This window comes from Thunnus thynnus, chromosome 9 (genome assembly GCF_963924715.1).
Source record: "Thunnus thynnus chromosome 9, fThuThy2.1, whole genome shotgun sequence".
NCBI classification, from domain to species: Eukaryota; Metazoa; Chordata; class Actinopteri; order Scombriformes; family Scombridae; genus Thunnus; species Thunnus thynnus.
Genome location: NC_089525.1, coordinates 30,426,264 through 30,445,359, shown reverse-complemented (window position 1 = coordinate 30,445,359; position 19,096 = coordinate 30,426,264). Strand labels below are relative to the sequence as shown.

The window sequence follows — 19,096 nt, the reverse complement described above, 5'->3', positions numbered from 1 at the left end:
TCCAGTTTGTGGAATCCCTTTAGCTATATATGCACTCAGTATTACACTCATCCAGGATCTTAAGAGGTTTACACAGACGTCCATCCCCAGGCAGGAGGCTCCACTCCACGCTCCAAAACATGCCGGCCTCTCAAAGTCCCAAAATATACTCTGAACCAACAGGAGACAGATCAAAAATAAAATACAATTGTTTAGTTGCTGCTGTGTATTTCCTTTCATATTATACTCTGAATCAAATATGCTCTCCATTCTTTCTTTTATATATCAATAAATAAGACTATTTCATGCAAATATTTTAAAAGGTAGACTTTGTTTTTCCAGTATTTTGCCTTTAGGTTCAGTCAGCTAGCTCACATGGAATAGATTATTATGTAAATACGTACAGGCAGACCTTGGAGGAAAACTCAAAAAAACTCAGAGCCTACAAGTAGATGCTGGGGTGGAGGTGGTGCTTTTGAAATGCTGCGTGAACAGCAGCAGTGGCAGCTGTAGCAGAAAGCGACAACATAGCTTTGGGTGAGCGGTGTGGCAGCAGGCACAGATGGCTTTAAGTACGCTGCTATCATTAAAAAACAGTGCATGGATATATGTTGCAGTGAGAGGAGAATGATATGTGAGTGAAGCGGCGACTTGAGTTTGGCTCCCTGAACTGGCTCGCAGGCTTAAAAGTGGAGGGCGACAGAAAAGAGTGGGTGGATGTGGGTGACACCTGGTCATTGTAAGGTTTTATATCCAGGATCTTGGAATATGTATGTATGTCTTTTGTGGGCAGAATGCAATCAAAAATCAAAACAAGAGGATTTGATGGAGATTTATGAAAGTATATGGAGCAGAGGCTTGTGGATTTTACTTTTCATACTACCAAAGTTTAAGTTTAGTCAGCCTCAGAAAAGACATCTAGCCAAGAATACTAGACTATATTTTGTTGAAAAGTTTTGTAGATGAAAAAACCTTTATCTAAGTGGCATTTAACGACTATATTTTCAATATATAACTGGTGTTACAGGATCTCCCGGACAGTTTTCTTGGTAAAAGCACTCAAGTGAGGTACCACCCCAGTGATGGTGGCTCTGATTCGTCTGTAGTTGAAATTCAAACAAATCTGAACTTTAACCCGTGACTTAGCTGTAGCTGGCTCACACAGTAAGAGGAAACGCTTGTTTGAATATGTCACTCCCAAAGACTTCCACAGAAATAAATGAAACAATGAGCTAATATTTGCAGAAGCTAGTGTTTATGTGACTGCCCTTTTAGACTGTTAAGCCATCAGGATGTATCCTTTAAAGTTATATTCTGTTGAAACATGTATCTATTTCTGTAGCAGTTTAAGACCGTGTGTGGCTGATCCTGATGAAGGCCATAAACTGAAACGGGTTTGTCTCATAATAAAGTTGTTCTTTATACTATGAGTGCTGCTGGAGTTTTGACCCCTTCACGGTATCAACTCCCTCATTAAAGAAAGACTGAAACACTCCCAGTCCAGCCAGTTTAAAAGGAAAACCCTGAAAAATCCTAGCATATGACATTATTGTTAAACCTTGAAAGAACATTGTGATTGTCAGCTAATGAATGTGAGTGTAACAATCAAGTCAGGATCATCATTTTTACTTGCTGTAGAAGCTTTATCGGTAGAATAATTGCACTCTCCCCTCCAGCCATTACCCTATTTAAAGAAATGCTTTTTTAATTCGAGTGAAAGATGAATTAAAGTCAAAGTTAGGGGATGTTGTCCTTGATGAGGTTTCTAGAAAATTTAATATTGACAATGTAGAGTATGTGCTTCTCGTACGAAAATGACAAAATCAAAGACAGTATCGACACCCATTTAGCTTAAAATATGGTCAGAATAGTCCAGTATTTTGTTTCTAAAAGAATGACAAAAGGAACTGCTGCATTTTCTGCTGCAGTGGCCTCCACTTCCACTTTCTTTCGTACTATAACTAAGTCCATACTATACTAATAGAGACACTATATCGATGGCTGAAGAGCAAAACCTCCTATCTGAAAAATGCACTTCTTTGAGAAAACTAAAAAAAAACTTGTTGTTTTCCTGCAGAATGCTATTTGTTAAGGATACCCAATACATAATACACTGTTTTTGGACTATATTACTAAATTATGTGTTAACAATACCGTAATAACCATACAAACATACAGTAAACAATACTACATATAATAATATAGTCCAAAAACAGTGTATTACGTATTGGGTATCCTTAACAAATAGCATTCTGCAAGAAAACAAGTTTTTTGTAAACAAGTTTTCTCAAAAAAGTGCAATTTTCAGATAGGAGGTTTTGCTCTTCAGCCATCGATATGCTGTATATATATAATACATTTCATTGTATTGTCATGTAGTAGTATTTGTGAAGTTAGTATTCAAGAAATTAGTGGACATTACTGTTTGTACAAACATAAATAATGCAACACACGTACCAAAAGATGTAGGCATTCAAAATTTTAATCCAGAGAGAGGATCATATAGCAAAAAAAGAGGTTTTTATGATTTTTTTCCAAACATATTCATCATTCCTGCCAGTAAACACTATATACGTCACTCTTTACAGTATTTTTGCTAAACTACCGCTGCAATTAAACTCTTCTCCAAGAAGGTGAAGGGAAGTAAAAAATGATGGGTTAGAAATGACATTTTGGAGTATTTTTCATTCATCAGAAGTTGTAAATAGCAGACGAGAGCTCGGCTGAGAGCATCTGCAAACACGAGGGGTTTAAAGTTGAGTTGTGTTTATGTTCTACTGTGTAATTGCCTGTAGCTCCAGTACACAACAGACCAGGATAAATACCACTTCCACAATACATCGGCTATCACTGTAATTATTTGCAGCAGTCATACAGTAAAAAGTACGACTCTTTTGTTAATGATCGGTTTCACATTAACACCGCCGACCTCAGTTTAACAATCAACATTTAAGCTTCGTCTGTTACACAAAGCGAGATATAAATCTTCTTTTTCAGTGGTGTTTGCTGTGTGAGCATCTCTCTGCTGGTGTGATGGGGACCAAACAAAAGCAAAAGTCATTTACACTTGGTCAAAAGACGTTGCCGGGCAACCCAAACTGGTGTTTGACTGAAACTGTCACAGGCTTAAATATCCCCAGGAGCCTTCAGGAGACACATGTGTTGCTTTGTTAAAACCACAATATTTCCAGTTAGTATGTGAATAAAACTGTATTTCCTGCAAGTCTGTTTTACCGTGATTGTTTGGAAGTATTGTGACTTAAAAACTTTCTACTGTGTCTGTCTCTCTGTTCTGTTGTTGCACATATTGTAACTAACTCTGGGTAAGAGCAGATTATAAATTGCTGTAATTATAACTTAATCTATTAAAAAATTAGACTGCATTCTTATCAAAAATGCTTCATTGTGTGTGAGTAATGATAATTGTACTGCTGACTCATATGGCTGAAGGAGATTAGTGTATTTCTCTCTCAACACAAGTTTGGGTTTGTTTCTACTTGTGAGGACCCTTAAAGGACGGGTTCACAGTTTTTCAAGTCTGTATTAAAACAATAGTCTGGTACCCAAATGAATATTGAAATTGTTTTTTCTTGCCATAATTATTCCTCCTGGTCATACTGGCCTTTAGAAGATCCCTTCATAATGCACTTACAATGTAAGTGATGGAGGACAAAATCCACAGTCCTCCTTCTGTGCAAAAAGGTATAAAAGTTTATCTGAAGCTAATATGAAGCTTCAGCGTCCAAATGAGTCATATCAAGTAGATATCTTTCAACGTTACAGTCTTTTTAGTGCCAATAGGCCCTCTTTTTGTTACTATTCTTCCACCGCAGCTCAACAGGGAAACACAAAGAGGGAATTTGATGCTAAAAAGACTGTAAATGTGTCAGATATCCACTTGATATGACTAACTCAGACTGCTGAAGCCTCATATAAGCTTCACATCCACTTGTAGATGCATTTTTGCACAAAATTTGGATTTTGGCCTCCATCACTTACACTGAAAGCACATTTGAAGGGATCTTTTAATAACCCGTATGAACAGGAGGAATGATTACAGCAAACTTGAAAAATTGTGAACTTATCCTTTAATGTCATTCATTATTTGGTGGAAAGTATGTGGACAACTAAATATTACACTCATGTGATTATTAAACATCAATCATCCCTAAACCATTATAAATCAGTCATTTATAAATAAAATGGGCATTGATCTGCTGTAAAACCCTCCACTCTACCTGTTTTAATGCTTTCCACCAGTTTTTGGAACCTGGCTGCAGATATTTCCTCTTATTCAGCCATGAGAGAATTAGTGAGGTCATTTAATAACTGGCCAAAAACTAAGCAAATATGGATGCCTCATGTCAGCCAAAGTCCTTCATTCAGTGTGATTAAACCCAGATTTAATGGATTTAATGTAATTTTGTCAATGATGTGAAGGTTTGCAAGTGGGAATCTTCTCATCCATCCAACATAGCATGAAGGCAGCATAAGGCCTGGCTTGTAACTGGTGTTTCAGTTCATCCCAAAGGTGTTGGATGGGGTTGAAGTCAGGGCTCTGGTGCTCTAACCTTCACCGAATTCTAACTTTAATCTTTAAAAAAGTCTTGTGAAGAAACGAGAACTGGACAACATTTCCAAAAACTTCTTCACTTACAAGGTTTCAAACTCATATCTGTCCTTTTTTGCAGTATTTTTTGATTCATAAAGCCCATGTGGTGAGGAGGACGATGATGAGTAGGAGGAGTGCGGTTAGGATTACCATAGCAACACTCACCATCGTCAGCTGTGCTCATACCGATTTATGCATATTGGCTTATATTTCATGGAGTTTTGTGAATGTGCTTCTTCTTGATCCTGTTATTTCTTTCCCCTTTTCAGCAAACTCTAATTGCAAACCTGTTAAAAAGTTAAATTTAATCTTTTAAATTGGATTTAATTGAATTAAAATTAATCATCAATCTCCCACTGCGACTGGGATTTTCATGGATGCATCTCATGAGAAATACTTTCAGCAGGCTCTCTTCTTCTGCTTCTAATTTGGCAAAACATCATCAACAAACACGTGTGGAGAATATTCACACCGAAAGCCGACAGTTCTAACTCACATTGTGTCTCTGCTCGGTTCGAGGTCGAGCAGCGCTGTGACATGTTCCCTCTTCAGCTTCAACACAACTCGAGATAATTCAGGACTCAGGAATGAGAAAATAGTTTCCATTTAAGAAGATGTCAGTCATCTCTTTCGGGGTTGGATGTTATTTAGCGATTTAGCCTCGCTTCTGAAGCACGTCTTTGTCTAATGAAGCGGGGTGGGGGGTTGGAGGTGAGGATGTAGCAGTGAGGTGGGTCACATGTGTTAACGTCTTCTCCGTATCCACGTCAGTCAGCCACAGGTGCAACTCATTTTCAGATTTCCCCCAGTTGTATTACGGGCATATCCGACATCAGGATGAGGCAAATAAGCGATTGATAATTGGAGGGGAAATGGATTTACTACAAGAGAAGCTGATGTAAAGTAATTGAATGACGCTGAGCTCATATTGCCTGTTTCTTCTACGTCAGGATGTGTGTGTGTGTGTGTGTGGGAAGCTGTCAGAATCACGCTCTGTGCCTTTGGGGAAATGGTTATGAAGACAATTAGCCTCAAATGACTCGCACCGCTTCTTATTGCACATTAACACTAACGGCTGTCTGATGCCACACGCTGTTCCGTCACTATTTTGAGTCAGAATCACACAATTACTTGGGGAAAAAGGAGGAGAGCTGCTGCTTTTTACCCACACTTCTGCTCGGATTCAGAGCTGTGACTCACTCGTATTTGTTTTCAGTCGCTCTTAAATCACAGGAGGCGAGATGGAGCATTATACGAGAGGTGGAGAGCAACAAGCCTGGGCCTCATTAAATCTCCCGTTTTTAAAGTTGCATTAAGTGATCTGTGACCTTTTCAGACCTTTGTCAGCATCCGGTATTTGTCCAGCTGTACCACAGTATATCTTTGTGGTACGGCTGCGGTGTTACAATTACATGTAATTGACACAAACGGTTAAGTGGAGTGTGCAGGTTAATTAAAGATCAATTACTTAGATTACAGTTTTTTTCAGCTGGCTTCAAACTAAAGCTTTTTGAATCTGCTCTAACATCGGCCTCGGGCTGAGTGACCAATTGTATAATAATTGTAATTATGATTATGATAGCGATAATATTCACACTCCGCATTATCAAACTTGATCAAGTGATGTAGAGACACATATTATACACTGCGTTAAGCTTGATGCCGGTTTTCAAAAGACAGTCAGTGTCTGTGAGTGAAAGCGTTTTCATCACACAAGCTTTCTTTCAAGTGTAATGAATTCTTTATGTGACAAAATAACTTCCTAGCTTTGTCAGAGCTTTCATCTCTTCATTAGATACAAATAATAATCATTTAATTTGATGACATGTTTTTTTTTTCTTCTAATAGCTTTTTTTTGGTTTTATAATCATTTCAAGTTTATTTATTTTGTTTAACTCGGAGAAGAGACACTAACCTCATTTGAAGTCAGTTTGGTTTGATTTAAAGTTTGTGCATTTGAGGGAAATTATATGAATAATGAATTCAGTGCAAAAATAAAAGGAAAAAACATTTTCTGCCAGCTTTAAAATTTAAAGTGCAATAAAACTATTACTATTTCAGTTTGTGCAGCCCTATGTTGGTTAATGAAAAGTGAGGGATGTGTTGGGCTGCTCGTGTGGTCTTTGCCATGTTTAAAAGAACATTTTAGCATGTTTCATCCTGTGGCCTGTTTCACCAAATTTGCAACCTGCAAACTGTGACTTGCAACATGGGAGAATTTTCTCTCATGTTAATTTTGACGTATTTAACTAATCAAAAGAAACACTATATTTGCGATGCATGCATGAGAAGAGGACTTGTATTTATCAGCAGTTTGCAGGTCCTCACATTGTTAGCTGGCAGATAAATTCCTATGTTGTTGCCTACAAAACCTAATCCAGGGGGCTACTTTATGTGTTTACTTTCAGTCAGACTCAGAGACAAGTGTTTGAAATAGTTTATGTAAAGGTTCATTTGTAAAGCTTTAGGAGGCTTGCTCTAGAGCTAGAGCTTGTGTTTCCTGGATCTCTAAAACAGTGGTGAGAGTGAGACCCATAGTCTGAACGGACACAACACTGAAAAACACCAACACTTTCCTTTAAGTGGACTGGATTGTGATGATTTAAACATTGGTCAACACTGACATTGTCACCTGAAAGTCAACAGTTCCTCAGGCTCACAAAGTCCAGCAGAAAGAGTTCAAATGTAGAAAATACACTCGACAGTCTTGACTGTTTCTTATATTCAACAGTTTCTTCATGTCGATGGCCAAAGAGCAAAACCTCCTATCTGAAAAATGCATTTTTTTGAGAAAACTTGTTTAAAAAAAACTTGTTTTCTTGCAGAATGCTATTTGTTAAGGATACCAAATATATAATGCACTGTTTTTGGACTATATTACTATATTATGTGGTATTTTTTATGGTATGTTTTTATGGTTATAGTTTTCACAAATAAGTGCATTTTTCAGATAGGAGGTTTTACTCTTCGGCTATCGATGTATTGTGAACATAAGAGATAAGAAATAAGAGCAAAGAACTATTAGTGATTCTGTTTGACTTTTCATCACAAGATATGCTTCACATGCATCCATGCCATATACATCTTGATGCACCAAATCCAAAAATGCAGAATAGTTACATTCACGTTGTATTTCAGGAAGAAGGTAAGAGTTCAAGAGACTGCATCCTTACCCATCAACACTGTCTAGATTAAATGATTTTTATCACAAAGTAGATTTCATACCGAGACCTTTTCTATTCTGAACCCTCTCTGGTGCATTCAGTGTCCGGACGGTTAGTGGACAGTTATTGTCCTTCACTGCCTACAGCATTGGTCACGCATCATTAACTGTCCCATTCAGGAAGATGAGGTTGTCACATTACGGTCGGGCAACAATCTCTGGGGTCCAGATGAGTTTCACCCGCCTGACATGGGCTCAGCTATTCCTGGTCCATCAGTATATTACACTGTCAGTAAACAGGAAGTGTATTAACAGGATATATATGTACTGTTAGCGAGTAAAAATAAAATCTATATGCATCTACACAGTGCAGGACAGACAAAGACACAGAATACACTCAACATGAATGTGAATGAGATATGGAGGTGAAGTGGAGTTGGTATGTTTACAGACTTTTACTGTTCTTGTTAAAGGTAGTTATTGCCTGGGGAGAGAAGCTGTGGAGGTGGCAGGTGATCCTGGTTCAGTCTGACTTTCCTCTGAGAGGGGAGTGTTTGGAAGAGGGGCTGGCAGGGGTGAAAGGGGTCAGACATGATCTTACCTACTTCCTTTCTGACCCTGGAGCTGTAAATGTCTGTGAGGGAGGGGGAGTGTGAGCCTGATGATCTTCCTTGCACACCATACAACACGCTGTGTTTAGAGTATGAGGAGAGTGCAGTCGCCTTAGGAAATACAAGCGTTGCCGGGCCTTCTTGTTGATGGTTGATACGGTCATGTTCCATTTCAGGTCCTGCTGGGTGGTGGTTCACAGGAATTTATGGGACGCTGCTTACGGTCGTTCCCTAAATGAGCAGCGGAGGGGGTGGGGAGGGCGTCTTTCTCCTGAGGTCGATGATCATCTCCACAGTTTTCTGTGTGTTCAGCTCCAGGTTGTTTTCTTCACACTGTAACACCAAGCATTCAGCTTCTTCCCCTGTGAGAAGACTTGTCTCCATTTGTGTTGAGACAGATTAAAGGGATAATTCGGATTTTTTGAAGTGAGGTTATATGAGGTACTTATCCATAGTCAGTGTATTACCTACAGTAGATGGAAGTCAATATCAGTTTAAGTGTACGCTATATTTAGAATATTTTCACAGCTTTACCTTGCCGTCAGACAGCCCTTTCCTTTGGCACTACATTTTCTCAACTGTAGAACCTCTGTATCCCTGTGCATACCACACACTGTATTACACTGCAGATCAGCTGTTTGGGTCAGAAAGCTGATTAAGGTGGTGTCATCAGCAAACATCAGCAAAAGATTGACCAAGTCGCTCAGGGAGCGCCGGTTGAGTCAGCTATCATCCGGATTAGCCTTCCGCTAACTTTAATGAGGATAAAATGATTCAATCTTGTGGCTTTTCTAGACTTTCCAAATGTTATCAGACCAAATGGAACAAATTCTGATAGTGACACAAGCCATTTCACACCGGTTGTGATGCTCAAAAAATGTATCCACCGTTTTACAGCCAGTAGGCTACAGCAGCTATGAGGGATACGTCATAGGTAATTACTCTCACTGCCAGAAGTTCTGCACTGCAGGTTTAAGCTAAACTGACACACCAGATGGTTTGTTACACAGAACCATCTGAAACTGTTTGGAAAAGAGCAGGCACTTACTTGGGAGGTGACTGGATGAACCATCTGTCTATTATTGTCTCTCACCGTCTTACCTTGCGAGGCAGCTGGATTCATGAGATCATGATATGCTGATTGGTCCAAACCAAAGGTGGTTTGGACAAAAACGCATAGCTCGAAGCCTGACAAGATGGATTCTCGTGATCTTGTGAATCCAGCTGGTAAGATTTATGCATGATTCCTCACCTTACATGTTTTTCCAGTTTGAAAACCTGAAAACATGTAGAAAGAGTTGGCGTTGCAGCAAGTGAGAGCTCCTGTCAGTCATCTGTCAGACATTTAATGGTCGATCCAATCACTGGAAACATAACTGTGATTTGTGAGCACTGACAGCACCGTGGCTCAAGCAATTTCTAGTTGAGTTTTGCCAGAACATATAGAGCAAAGTGAAGATTGTGTAAGCAAAAAAAAAAAGCAGTTGACTGGTAATTCAAGTCTGATAAACACATTATCAGTAAACCATGCATGTCTATGGCTGTATGTGTCTCGGGCGTGATAAAATGCTGCTGTTTATACAGCTTGCAGAAATTTAATTTACCACTTCCTGTGAAAGAAAATTCTCCTACCTGTCTCTAGAATTACAATTCATAAATAGAATGAATCTCACTCAGATGCTCTTCTCTATTTAAACTAAAAACATGTAAATTTCTCATAAAATCCAGTCTGACTTTAAAAACACATATCTGAAAAGTGAGGCGTTATCACCATGCTGATGGAGATATCAGTGTGCAAATGATGTAGAGATGTAGAAACACTGTGGTAGTGACTGTAGTCGATGTACAAAACTGTGTGTGTTTGTGTGTGTGAGAGGAATATCATTATTTAGGAAGACTGCATCGTAAAGAGTAAAAGTCAAAAGAGAGAAAAAGTCAATGAGTTTTGATTGATATGTAAATGAATCATGTGTATTCTTGTTTGTGTGACTTTGAGGAGTCTGAATAGATCGTGTGGAAGTGTGTACGTGACTGAATGAGTGCAGTTTTGTGCTGCTGATGATTATGATTGCTTCTCTTGTGAATTCTGCATTTCATCTTGTGCAGGTGGTGTTTTCCTCTTTCTAAAAGGTCTCAGTCTAATCTGTTGAATTTTGTCTATTTTTTTTTTGTCTTTGTGAGTATTTCATCTCTGTTTTGTCTCAAGCATCATTCCCTTAAGTGAAGCATTTGGATCAATTATGGCATCGCATTTGCACAGACAGCCTCAACTCTGTTTTGGGATGTGAAAATGATGCGTTTGTGTTTGGTAAGCTGTCAAAAAAATCGATGGCTGGAACAGATCTTGAACACCTCGAGCCATGTTGTGTTTCAGTCTAAATCTGTTCCTCTCGCTGTCAGCGTTTCAAAACTGTGAGATGACTGCAGAGACTTAGACGGCTTGAGGTGGCGAGCCCTATGAAGTTGAAGAAGTTACACGAGCTTGACATCTGACATAAAGACTGCAATTTTCTTGAACATTTCCAGTTTTTTAAAAGTCTGACCTGCGAATTCCAATTTTGGACGATTTTCCTTTTAAGAACTATAATCGTCAGCATACACACACATTTTTGTAACTGTTATTTAATGGGAAATTCAATTGAATGTTCATAATAAAACATTGTTCATATAAAACATAAAACATAAACAAGTATTTAGTTTTCTAACAACATGATGAACTTTTAAGTTCATTGAAGTCAACTCAAAGTAAAAATACTGATAAAATATTTATCAGTGGTGCAGATAAACCCTGGTAGGAACCATGAAGTACTTTCCCACCCTATTTTTCACTTATAATATTTTGTAATTTTCTAAATATTATCTTTTTTTAGTGCAATCAAAGCGCACTTTACTTATATTGCAAATATCAACTGTTATGTCATTTTAATAGTGATTTGTATCACTCAGCGGGTGCAGTTTTTTCACTCTGCTCTACTTATAAGGTCATATTTATCAGCTGTATTAATTAAAATTTCCTATTTTAGATTTTTCTCTACAGATTGAAACACTCAGCAGGAATCATATCAGTGTGTCAGATAATGAGAAAGAGGTTAAATTAAAGTTCCCTTCCACACGTTTGAAGACATACTGTATAAAAATTACTTTTCTTTGTCTAATAATTTGTGTCCGATATCTTTTTTCCCACAAAGAAAGAAATCACTTCCTTAAAAATCCATAAAATTACATCGACTCCTTCACCCTCATTAGAAATCCAGGATTTTTTAATATGCAAATATATATATTCTTTTAATTTTAACAGTTTGACTGCTGAATACAAGACGTTTCTTCTTCGCTGTAAAGTCCAAAATGTGTGATGTCACAAATCATGCTCGCAATTACGCTCCTTACACTCAGATTTTTGGTGAGCACAGAGAAACTTTCCACAGACAGATCAGGCTTTTCAGGCAGATAAATGTGAAAATAGCCTTTCAGTGGCAGACTGCACATACATCATTCTGCACAGTGAAGCTCAAATGAAAGGACCAAGAAGAAAAACACATTTTTGGCTACAGTAAAATTCTCGCTTTCTGCAATATGAGCATAGAAACTACCGTAGGGTATAATCAAGGGTAGGGAAAGATAGTGAGTATGGTTAACAAAAAGATGACCATCTACATTCTATCTCACTATAAGGGCACACTAATCTTTGCACCGGCACTGAATGTAAGGGATACTAGGCTGTTATAATTCCCCATTGCACAGGAAAACTGCAACTACACCAGGTCTAATTTAAATGATGAGGTCAGCTTGTAAACTGTGGTGAGTAATTACTATATTACTATTTATTATTACAGGTAGGGGTGATGGCCGAAACTGCACAGATAAGACCCAGGTCACATGAAACTGAAATAGATCTGGCAAAATTTAAATTTAAAGTAAATTAATTAAAATTAAATTAAATTTTCTGGCATTATCTGGCAAATAAAAAGCCATGGAATTGTTGCAACCGTCACAAACACTTAAATACTCTCTCCAGCTCTTTGACTGCGAGCACTTTCAAACCAGATTGTGTTTCGTGCCTTTCTAGCTGCAATTCCTGCTGCGCTGTTTTTGCTGTAAGACCGAGGTGAGGTAAAGATAACAGAGCCTAATTGGAACAAAACTGCAGTTTGACCTGTCAGCTCAGCGCAGAAACAGAAACCTTGCCGTTTAGAGAGGCGAGCAGCAGCTGCAGTCATCTGTTTAAAGAGCCCTTGTCACAGCAAAGAAAATAATCTTCTGGGACTGGAAAAATACAGCTCACTTATAGGGGCGAATCACAGACTGACGGTGTAGAGGTGGGCGCCTTCGCTGTGACTAAAACACCACGTCAAAAGCTGATTGACACTTACATAGCTGTGTAATTCCAGATTTGAAACGTAAAAAGCTCTAAATGATGTTTAATTTATTGATTCTAGAGTCTGGTAGGATTTTTTTAGTTTGAAGTTTATTTAAAAAAGATTACATACAGGTGTCATATTGAACAGTCGCCATGCTGATGTCCTCTGACTGTTTATTGTTACATCCTGATCAGAAAAAAGTGAGATTTCCAAAACCCTGACGTTTAAGAAGGATACAGATGTGATAAAACTTTTCCTCAAGTTCAGTATTCAATGTCTCTAATGAACCAAAAATTGTCCTTTTTGCCATTTTATTTTATTTTTCTATTTAATTTTATTCATTTTTAGTTGTTGAGATAAAGTCCTGAGCTGTAAATATAAGAAGAAACAGAAATAAGAAGAAATATAAAAAGAAATATTAGTCTTCTTACTCTTCTGCAATGATTTCTTGTACTTTGTCAAATATTTTCAACTGAATAAACCACCTTCGTTATTTAGTTTTACTCCCGAGCTTTCAAGTGTAATTACTCTCTTTTTTTGGCCTCAGCTTTTGCTCTCTTATGGTTTGAGCCAGCGGGGGAATCTGACCCATTCCTCTGTCTTGACACATTTTTCCTCTGTTTATGATGCAGAGAAGCAGCGTTGTATACCAGTTTGGACAGCAACCATCGCCTCTGGTGCCAGTTTGCATAATGACAGGCTTGTCTTTGCCTGCTGAGAGGGAACGCTAGTATCCAGACAGCTAATGTTTGCAATTAGGGATTCCCACTGATGCCTTCACCACCAGCCAAAATGGGTTTTTTTGTTGTTGTTTTTTTTTAATAAGAGCCCATGTACAGCTGAAAGCCTTCCTTGCTGAGACAATGTTTCCCCGGGCATCGATCTGGTGGAAGTCTCCTAGGCGGCCATGTTTGCATGAGCAGGAACAGAAGAAAGAGGCTTGGAGTTAGAGGAAGTTCAGGACAGGATGTGAGGGGTGGGATCAGGTCATTGAGGTTATCACGTGGATCACAAGCTGGTAGATCAAAATCCTAAACAGCTTCTCAATGAAAACATCATCAGCTAACGTTAACGCTAGCTAACACGTTATGCTGAATAGTGAAATTAAATGGCAATTCAGTCTGACTATGAGGCTCAACTTGAACATGATTTCTTTTTTAAAAAACCAATCAGAGGCTTCATGTTCCAGTCGAAAAGATTCATCGTGGCTTGGGGAGCAATGATTTACTTTTCCACAGCTGTACAGGTCAGGGAGAAGACATTTTGATAATCAATTAATCATTTGCTAAGAAAACATGTCCACATTCTAGCTTCTCAAATGTGGAAAATTTTCTGGTTTCTTTAGTCTTCTATGACAGTAAAGAATATCTCTTGGTTGTGGACTTGAGGAATCGGAAATCATCATTTTTCTCCTTTTTTTTTTTTTACATTTCATAGGTCAAATGACTGATCGATCATTCAATAATGAAAATAATCATTTGTTGTAGCCGTAAACCGATCCCACCCTGTTGTCTGTCCTTTTAAATCCTCCCCTCTAGTAAAGAAAGCTTAGAGTCTATCTTTCAGCATCTCTCACCCAGAAATAGTCTCTTAGTTATGCTGTTGTGTCCTTAAAATACACAAGAACTTTCTAGGGCTGCCAGGAGAAAAAAAAATAGAAGCTCTTAAATCATTTATCAGCGCTGGGTTTAGCACGTCAGAGTCTTTTGGTGCACTCCACTCTACATGTTTAAACATCTATTGTTTTTCATTCTTTTCTTTTTGCAGTGATGTCTTATATTGTCTCCTACATATCCACCAAAAGCTATTTTGTACTAACAATATTAATAGGGTAGCATAATGTCAGTAAGTTATGCAGCAGAAAGAAAAAAAGACTTTCAGACTTAAAAAATGGTAAAAATGTAAACAACAGCTTTGTTATTTATACTGCGTAATGGCTGTATTCACCATAGTGTTTGGCATTTTTCCAGATACAGCTACAGTCCAGTTTTGGGGCGAGAAACCAACTGGGGCAAGATGGAGCCGCCACTTCTGACTCTGTTCTGACATGCAGATTTAAACTTTAACACAATAATAGCAGATAACTTCACCACATTCACTGTAAGTTTGCAGAGGCCTCCAAATACGACAACCTTGGTACAATCAGCTCACCTCAGCTGATTCAACGAGCCACGCTGAATCAGTTAAGTGTGCTGTGAGACATCTGATTTCTCATGCTGCCTCACACACTGCAGCATCAAGACTTTCAGGATGTTAGCCAGGACCACCGAGGTTCATGACTGCGAGTCATCAGGGCTGAAAAAAAAACCCCTACTCTTTAGATCCAATCAGCTAGCACTTCAGCGGCTTGATCAGCACAGCCACCTGATATGGTTAAAGGCTAAAGCCACGTTCCAGAATAGCTGCAATGGCTGTGAAGCAGTGTTGGTGATTGAGGTGATTTCCACTGCCTGACACAGTTAGGTGATTTAGCAGAAGCCCAAAATGACCTCAAAACTGTAGGAATGAAGACAAAAATATGCCTTCTCTCTCCATGTGGCGGCTAAAAAAACCAGCTGCCCGGTGACAGATTGGAGCTTTAAAACTTCTTGTCTGGTAGAGGTATTTCCCCAGTCGCCCCTCGTCTTCCTCTGAACGCCTAATTGAGGCTGCTGCTTGCTGATTGCCTCGCAGAAGTTCAGCTAATCTGCAGGTCAAAGGTCATGTGTATCAGTTGTCACCGGTTATAACTTTCCTGTTTCATTTAGACCTTGCTGTTATACCTCTGACTCTGAGTTTCTGTCATCCGCATGCACACAAACATATGAAGTGAGACTTAAGAGCAAATGACAGGATGCAGAAAGGGTTCTTCATATTACATCTGTAGAATCAATTTAGAACTTCTTGCTGTGTTGCAAAAAAAGAGGTCCAGAAAAAAAAGAAAAAAGAAGACAAACTAGTTACCATGAATGTCTCGAACATATCGACCGTCAACGTATTTTGCCACATTCAGAAGACACATACTGTCTGTTTTTGTGCTGGTTTGCCCTTCACTAAAAGAGTTATAGGCTCCTGTTGTTTTCAGACGTTAAATACACAGACCATCGTGGAGAGACAGTTGAGATGTGCGGGCGCCAGGTTTTGACAAGGAAGAGTAATGTGTGGAATAAAAATGACGACATCTCTGGTTCTGCTGCATCAGTTTTGATCTTTTTTTTTTTTTTTTAACTGTCTATCTTGAGCCAAACCATTTTTTCAGAGTGTAATGTTAAAATTGGCAAAGAAGTCCTTTAAGAACAGCGAGAAATGCTTTTGCTTTTAGAAGCGATCTTCTGTACTTTGTACAAAGCACTTTGTTCAAGCATACCTTGACCTTTATATGTGACCGTTTGTACCACAGCATTTCAATGACTAGACTTTAACATGTAGTTAAGTGAAATGGTTTTATGGAGGCTAGGCTAAAAACTAAATCTAAATCTAATCTTTCACTGTTCAGTCAGATTGAGAGTCTTTTGACGGTCAAATCACCAAATGATTGCTTTCTGGAAGGTTAAAATAGTGCAGTTATGGCTGGAAGATTGTTGGGTCAAGTCTGTGGTTCAGCTGTGAAAGTGTTTTTTGTAGCGTGAGAGAGAAACCCTTTCCCCTCCTTCAGCCGTGTGACAAGGCATCAAAGCTCAGCAGAAGACTGTTATTGTCCACGTCGCAATAACGTTGCTGAAAAAGAGCTTACAGCCTAATAAATCTTCCCTGGTTGAAGCTTGAAATACTTCTAAACCGGACAGCTGGGTGCTGAGCTTAATTGTTCCTCAATAATTAGCGAGCATAAGCTTTAGAAAGTTGACAGGCAATTAATGATCAGTGTGTGTTTTGAAAGCTTTGAGAGAGAAAGCAGCGATCTGCATCTTATTAATTCATTGTCAAACCTGAAATGAGGTGAGGCTCTCACTTGAAAGAGGACATTTGTATGCTGCCTGTCATGTATTAAAAGGTAGGTGCTATAATAGCGTGCATATAAATGTCTCATTTAGGGTAAAGGTCAGACTGTGTAGCCAACAAATTCAAGATGAAAGAAGATAAGTGTGATGTTACGAGGCCTTTCTAGTTTTTTTTTTTTTTTTGGTAATGATGCTTGTGTTGAGAACCTGTCAGCATTCCCATTTGATCTGATTAGTGCGTTGGCACCGCTGATCAAAGAACAAGCCTCATTTGCACACGATCACTTCGACTCTGAACCTAGATGACGAGAGAGAAATCTCCTGACTCCAGCAGTGAATCATAGAGGTTTAACATCGTACAGATAACATGAACAGAATATAAACGCTACAAATAATTTGATTTTCTGTAGATGTGAAGACACAGGAAAAGAAAATTGAAATTATGCTTTCTTAGTTAAGCCCTTCACGCTCCTGCTCCTTCCTCTTCCTCTGTCAAGCCTTCCAGCGCGAGAGACCGCAGACCTCAGGAGGATTACTGTAATGCATTACCGATGTCAAACAAGTCTGAGATTAAACAAGTCATTTTCAGAGAGCCCTTAAACCACACAAGTCACTCCGAGGACTTTGATTCATAACTCATGTCAGCTATTTTGCTGTACCTTGAGAAATTTCGTTGAACCCATGCCAAGGTTATATGTATGGGATCAAAACTGCAACATCTGCAGTTTTATACCTTAAAATATATCATGTTCCTCCATAGTGGATCATAAATTAGCACCTTACATCTGGCCTTCTTAAACTTTTTTAGCCTGAGTTTGAAGAAAAATGACCTACATGCATTTTTCTTCACAGTGGACAAAGAGGTGTCCTATCAAAGAGTCCTGCAGAATCCTCCACTCATCCTGAGATGAATGCAGAATACTTGGAACGCTGATGAAATGACTCAATTTGAGGACTAGATATCAGCTGTTAAAATGTAAAACTTACCCTCACGAAATGGTCATCTGCATAAAATATATGACAGGTTTCAGTTTCTTATACATCATCAGAATTGAGTTGTGGTCATATAAATCACACCCAAACTAAACTGAATTATTGAGTTTTCAGTTCCAAATTCAAGAAATGAAAAAGCAAGAAATGGTGTGTAGAGTTGACATTTTTGAATCTTTTAAGTTATAATCTTTGAAATGTGGATTGTTTCAATTTATCTTTGTCAGGACAAAATTGTCAGTTGTAGAGATTTTGGACTGTAAAAATGATTACCTTGGACTTTCTGTGCATCTTTTCCCAATTTTTAAGCCATGGTAGTGTTTTATGCTAATAAATGACCATGTTCTTCTGTAGTTATCACTAATAAACTACCAATGTGAGATGTATCACTTTCTATATGATTAGATCCAGTGTTAAATACAGAAAAGGTTAAATTGTCCAGGGACTTGATATACATGGAGGTTGAATCACACTTTTTTAAGGAAATCAGTAACAAAACCATCATTTACTTATTTGAAACATTGATAGATTTCTATTTTAACTGAAACTGAGTGTTATATCAGTAAGTTCTTTATTTAACACATAGTGCTACGTCAATGTTCCTGCATCTTCACAGCCTCTCTGATGTTTGCATTGCTGGTTTCAGATCGGCTGGTTGTTCAGATTTAGCCGGTTGCCTTGGAAATAGTTGAGAAAATTATTCACCATAGCGTCATCTGACTATATTTGAAGAACCATAGATACCAAACTTCTAAACTCATTTATATCCTCTGATATATCAAATATCAAAGAACCGGCTTCACTGGTGTCGTGTTTTCAGATGTCAGACTGTTACTCAGTTCAGAGGAAATGGGAGAAATCGATGAGCAACAGAAACTTCATAATTAATCAGCTCTGCTTTCTCATTAGAAGTTTTACTGTACCAATACCTGAACGTAATTTAGAAAAGTTGAGTCAAGCAATTAGCGGGAATTGATTATTTTTCACTGATGCAGCTCCTCTTCATGACACAGACGATAAAAGAAAGATTGATTTTAACATAAAAAAAGTTTGTCTTGGTGCAGTCTCAGTCTTAGTAGGTAGTAGTTTCACTCTGCGGATCTGAACTAATGTGTTGCTGTCTTTTTTTTTTTTTTGGTGTTTCCATAGCGACAGCATGCCAAAGCGGATGGCTCTGATCTGCTTCCTGTCTCTGGTCATGCTGATGAGCATCCTGGGAAACCTGCTGGTCATGGTGGCCGTCTGCAAGGACAGGCAACTCAGGTGAGACTGAGTTCTCTCTCTTTTTTTTCTGACACATATTCCTCTCTTTCCTATTACACACACCTCATATTAACCATATCTACAATAATATTATCTTATTTGATACTTCTGATACTGAAATTAAGGGGCAGTAAAAGAATGAATGTGAGTGTGTGCGTGCGTGTCCTTAAGTGAGATAAAGATAGAAAGTATGTTTGGAAGAG

The 19,096-nt window shown here is 38.4% G+C and overlaps 1 protein-coding gene across 3 annotated transcripts in view; it reads left to right on the top strand.

Moving 5' to 3' along the window:
• htr4 (5-hydroxytryptamine receptor 4) overlaps positions 1 to 19,096 on the top strand; it is a 187,131-nt gene that overhangs the window by 69,864 nt on the left and 98,171 nt on the right. For all 3 annotated transcript variants that reach the window (XM_067600022.1, XM_067600019.1, XM_067600021.1), the window contains exon 3: positions 18,780 to 18,893. In XM_067600022.1, coding sequence (XP_067456123.1) covers positions 18,780 to 18,893 — 114 coding nt within the window. The remainder of the gene's footprint in view (positions 1 to 18,779; positions 18,894 to 19,096) is intronic.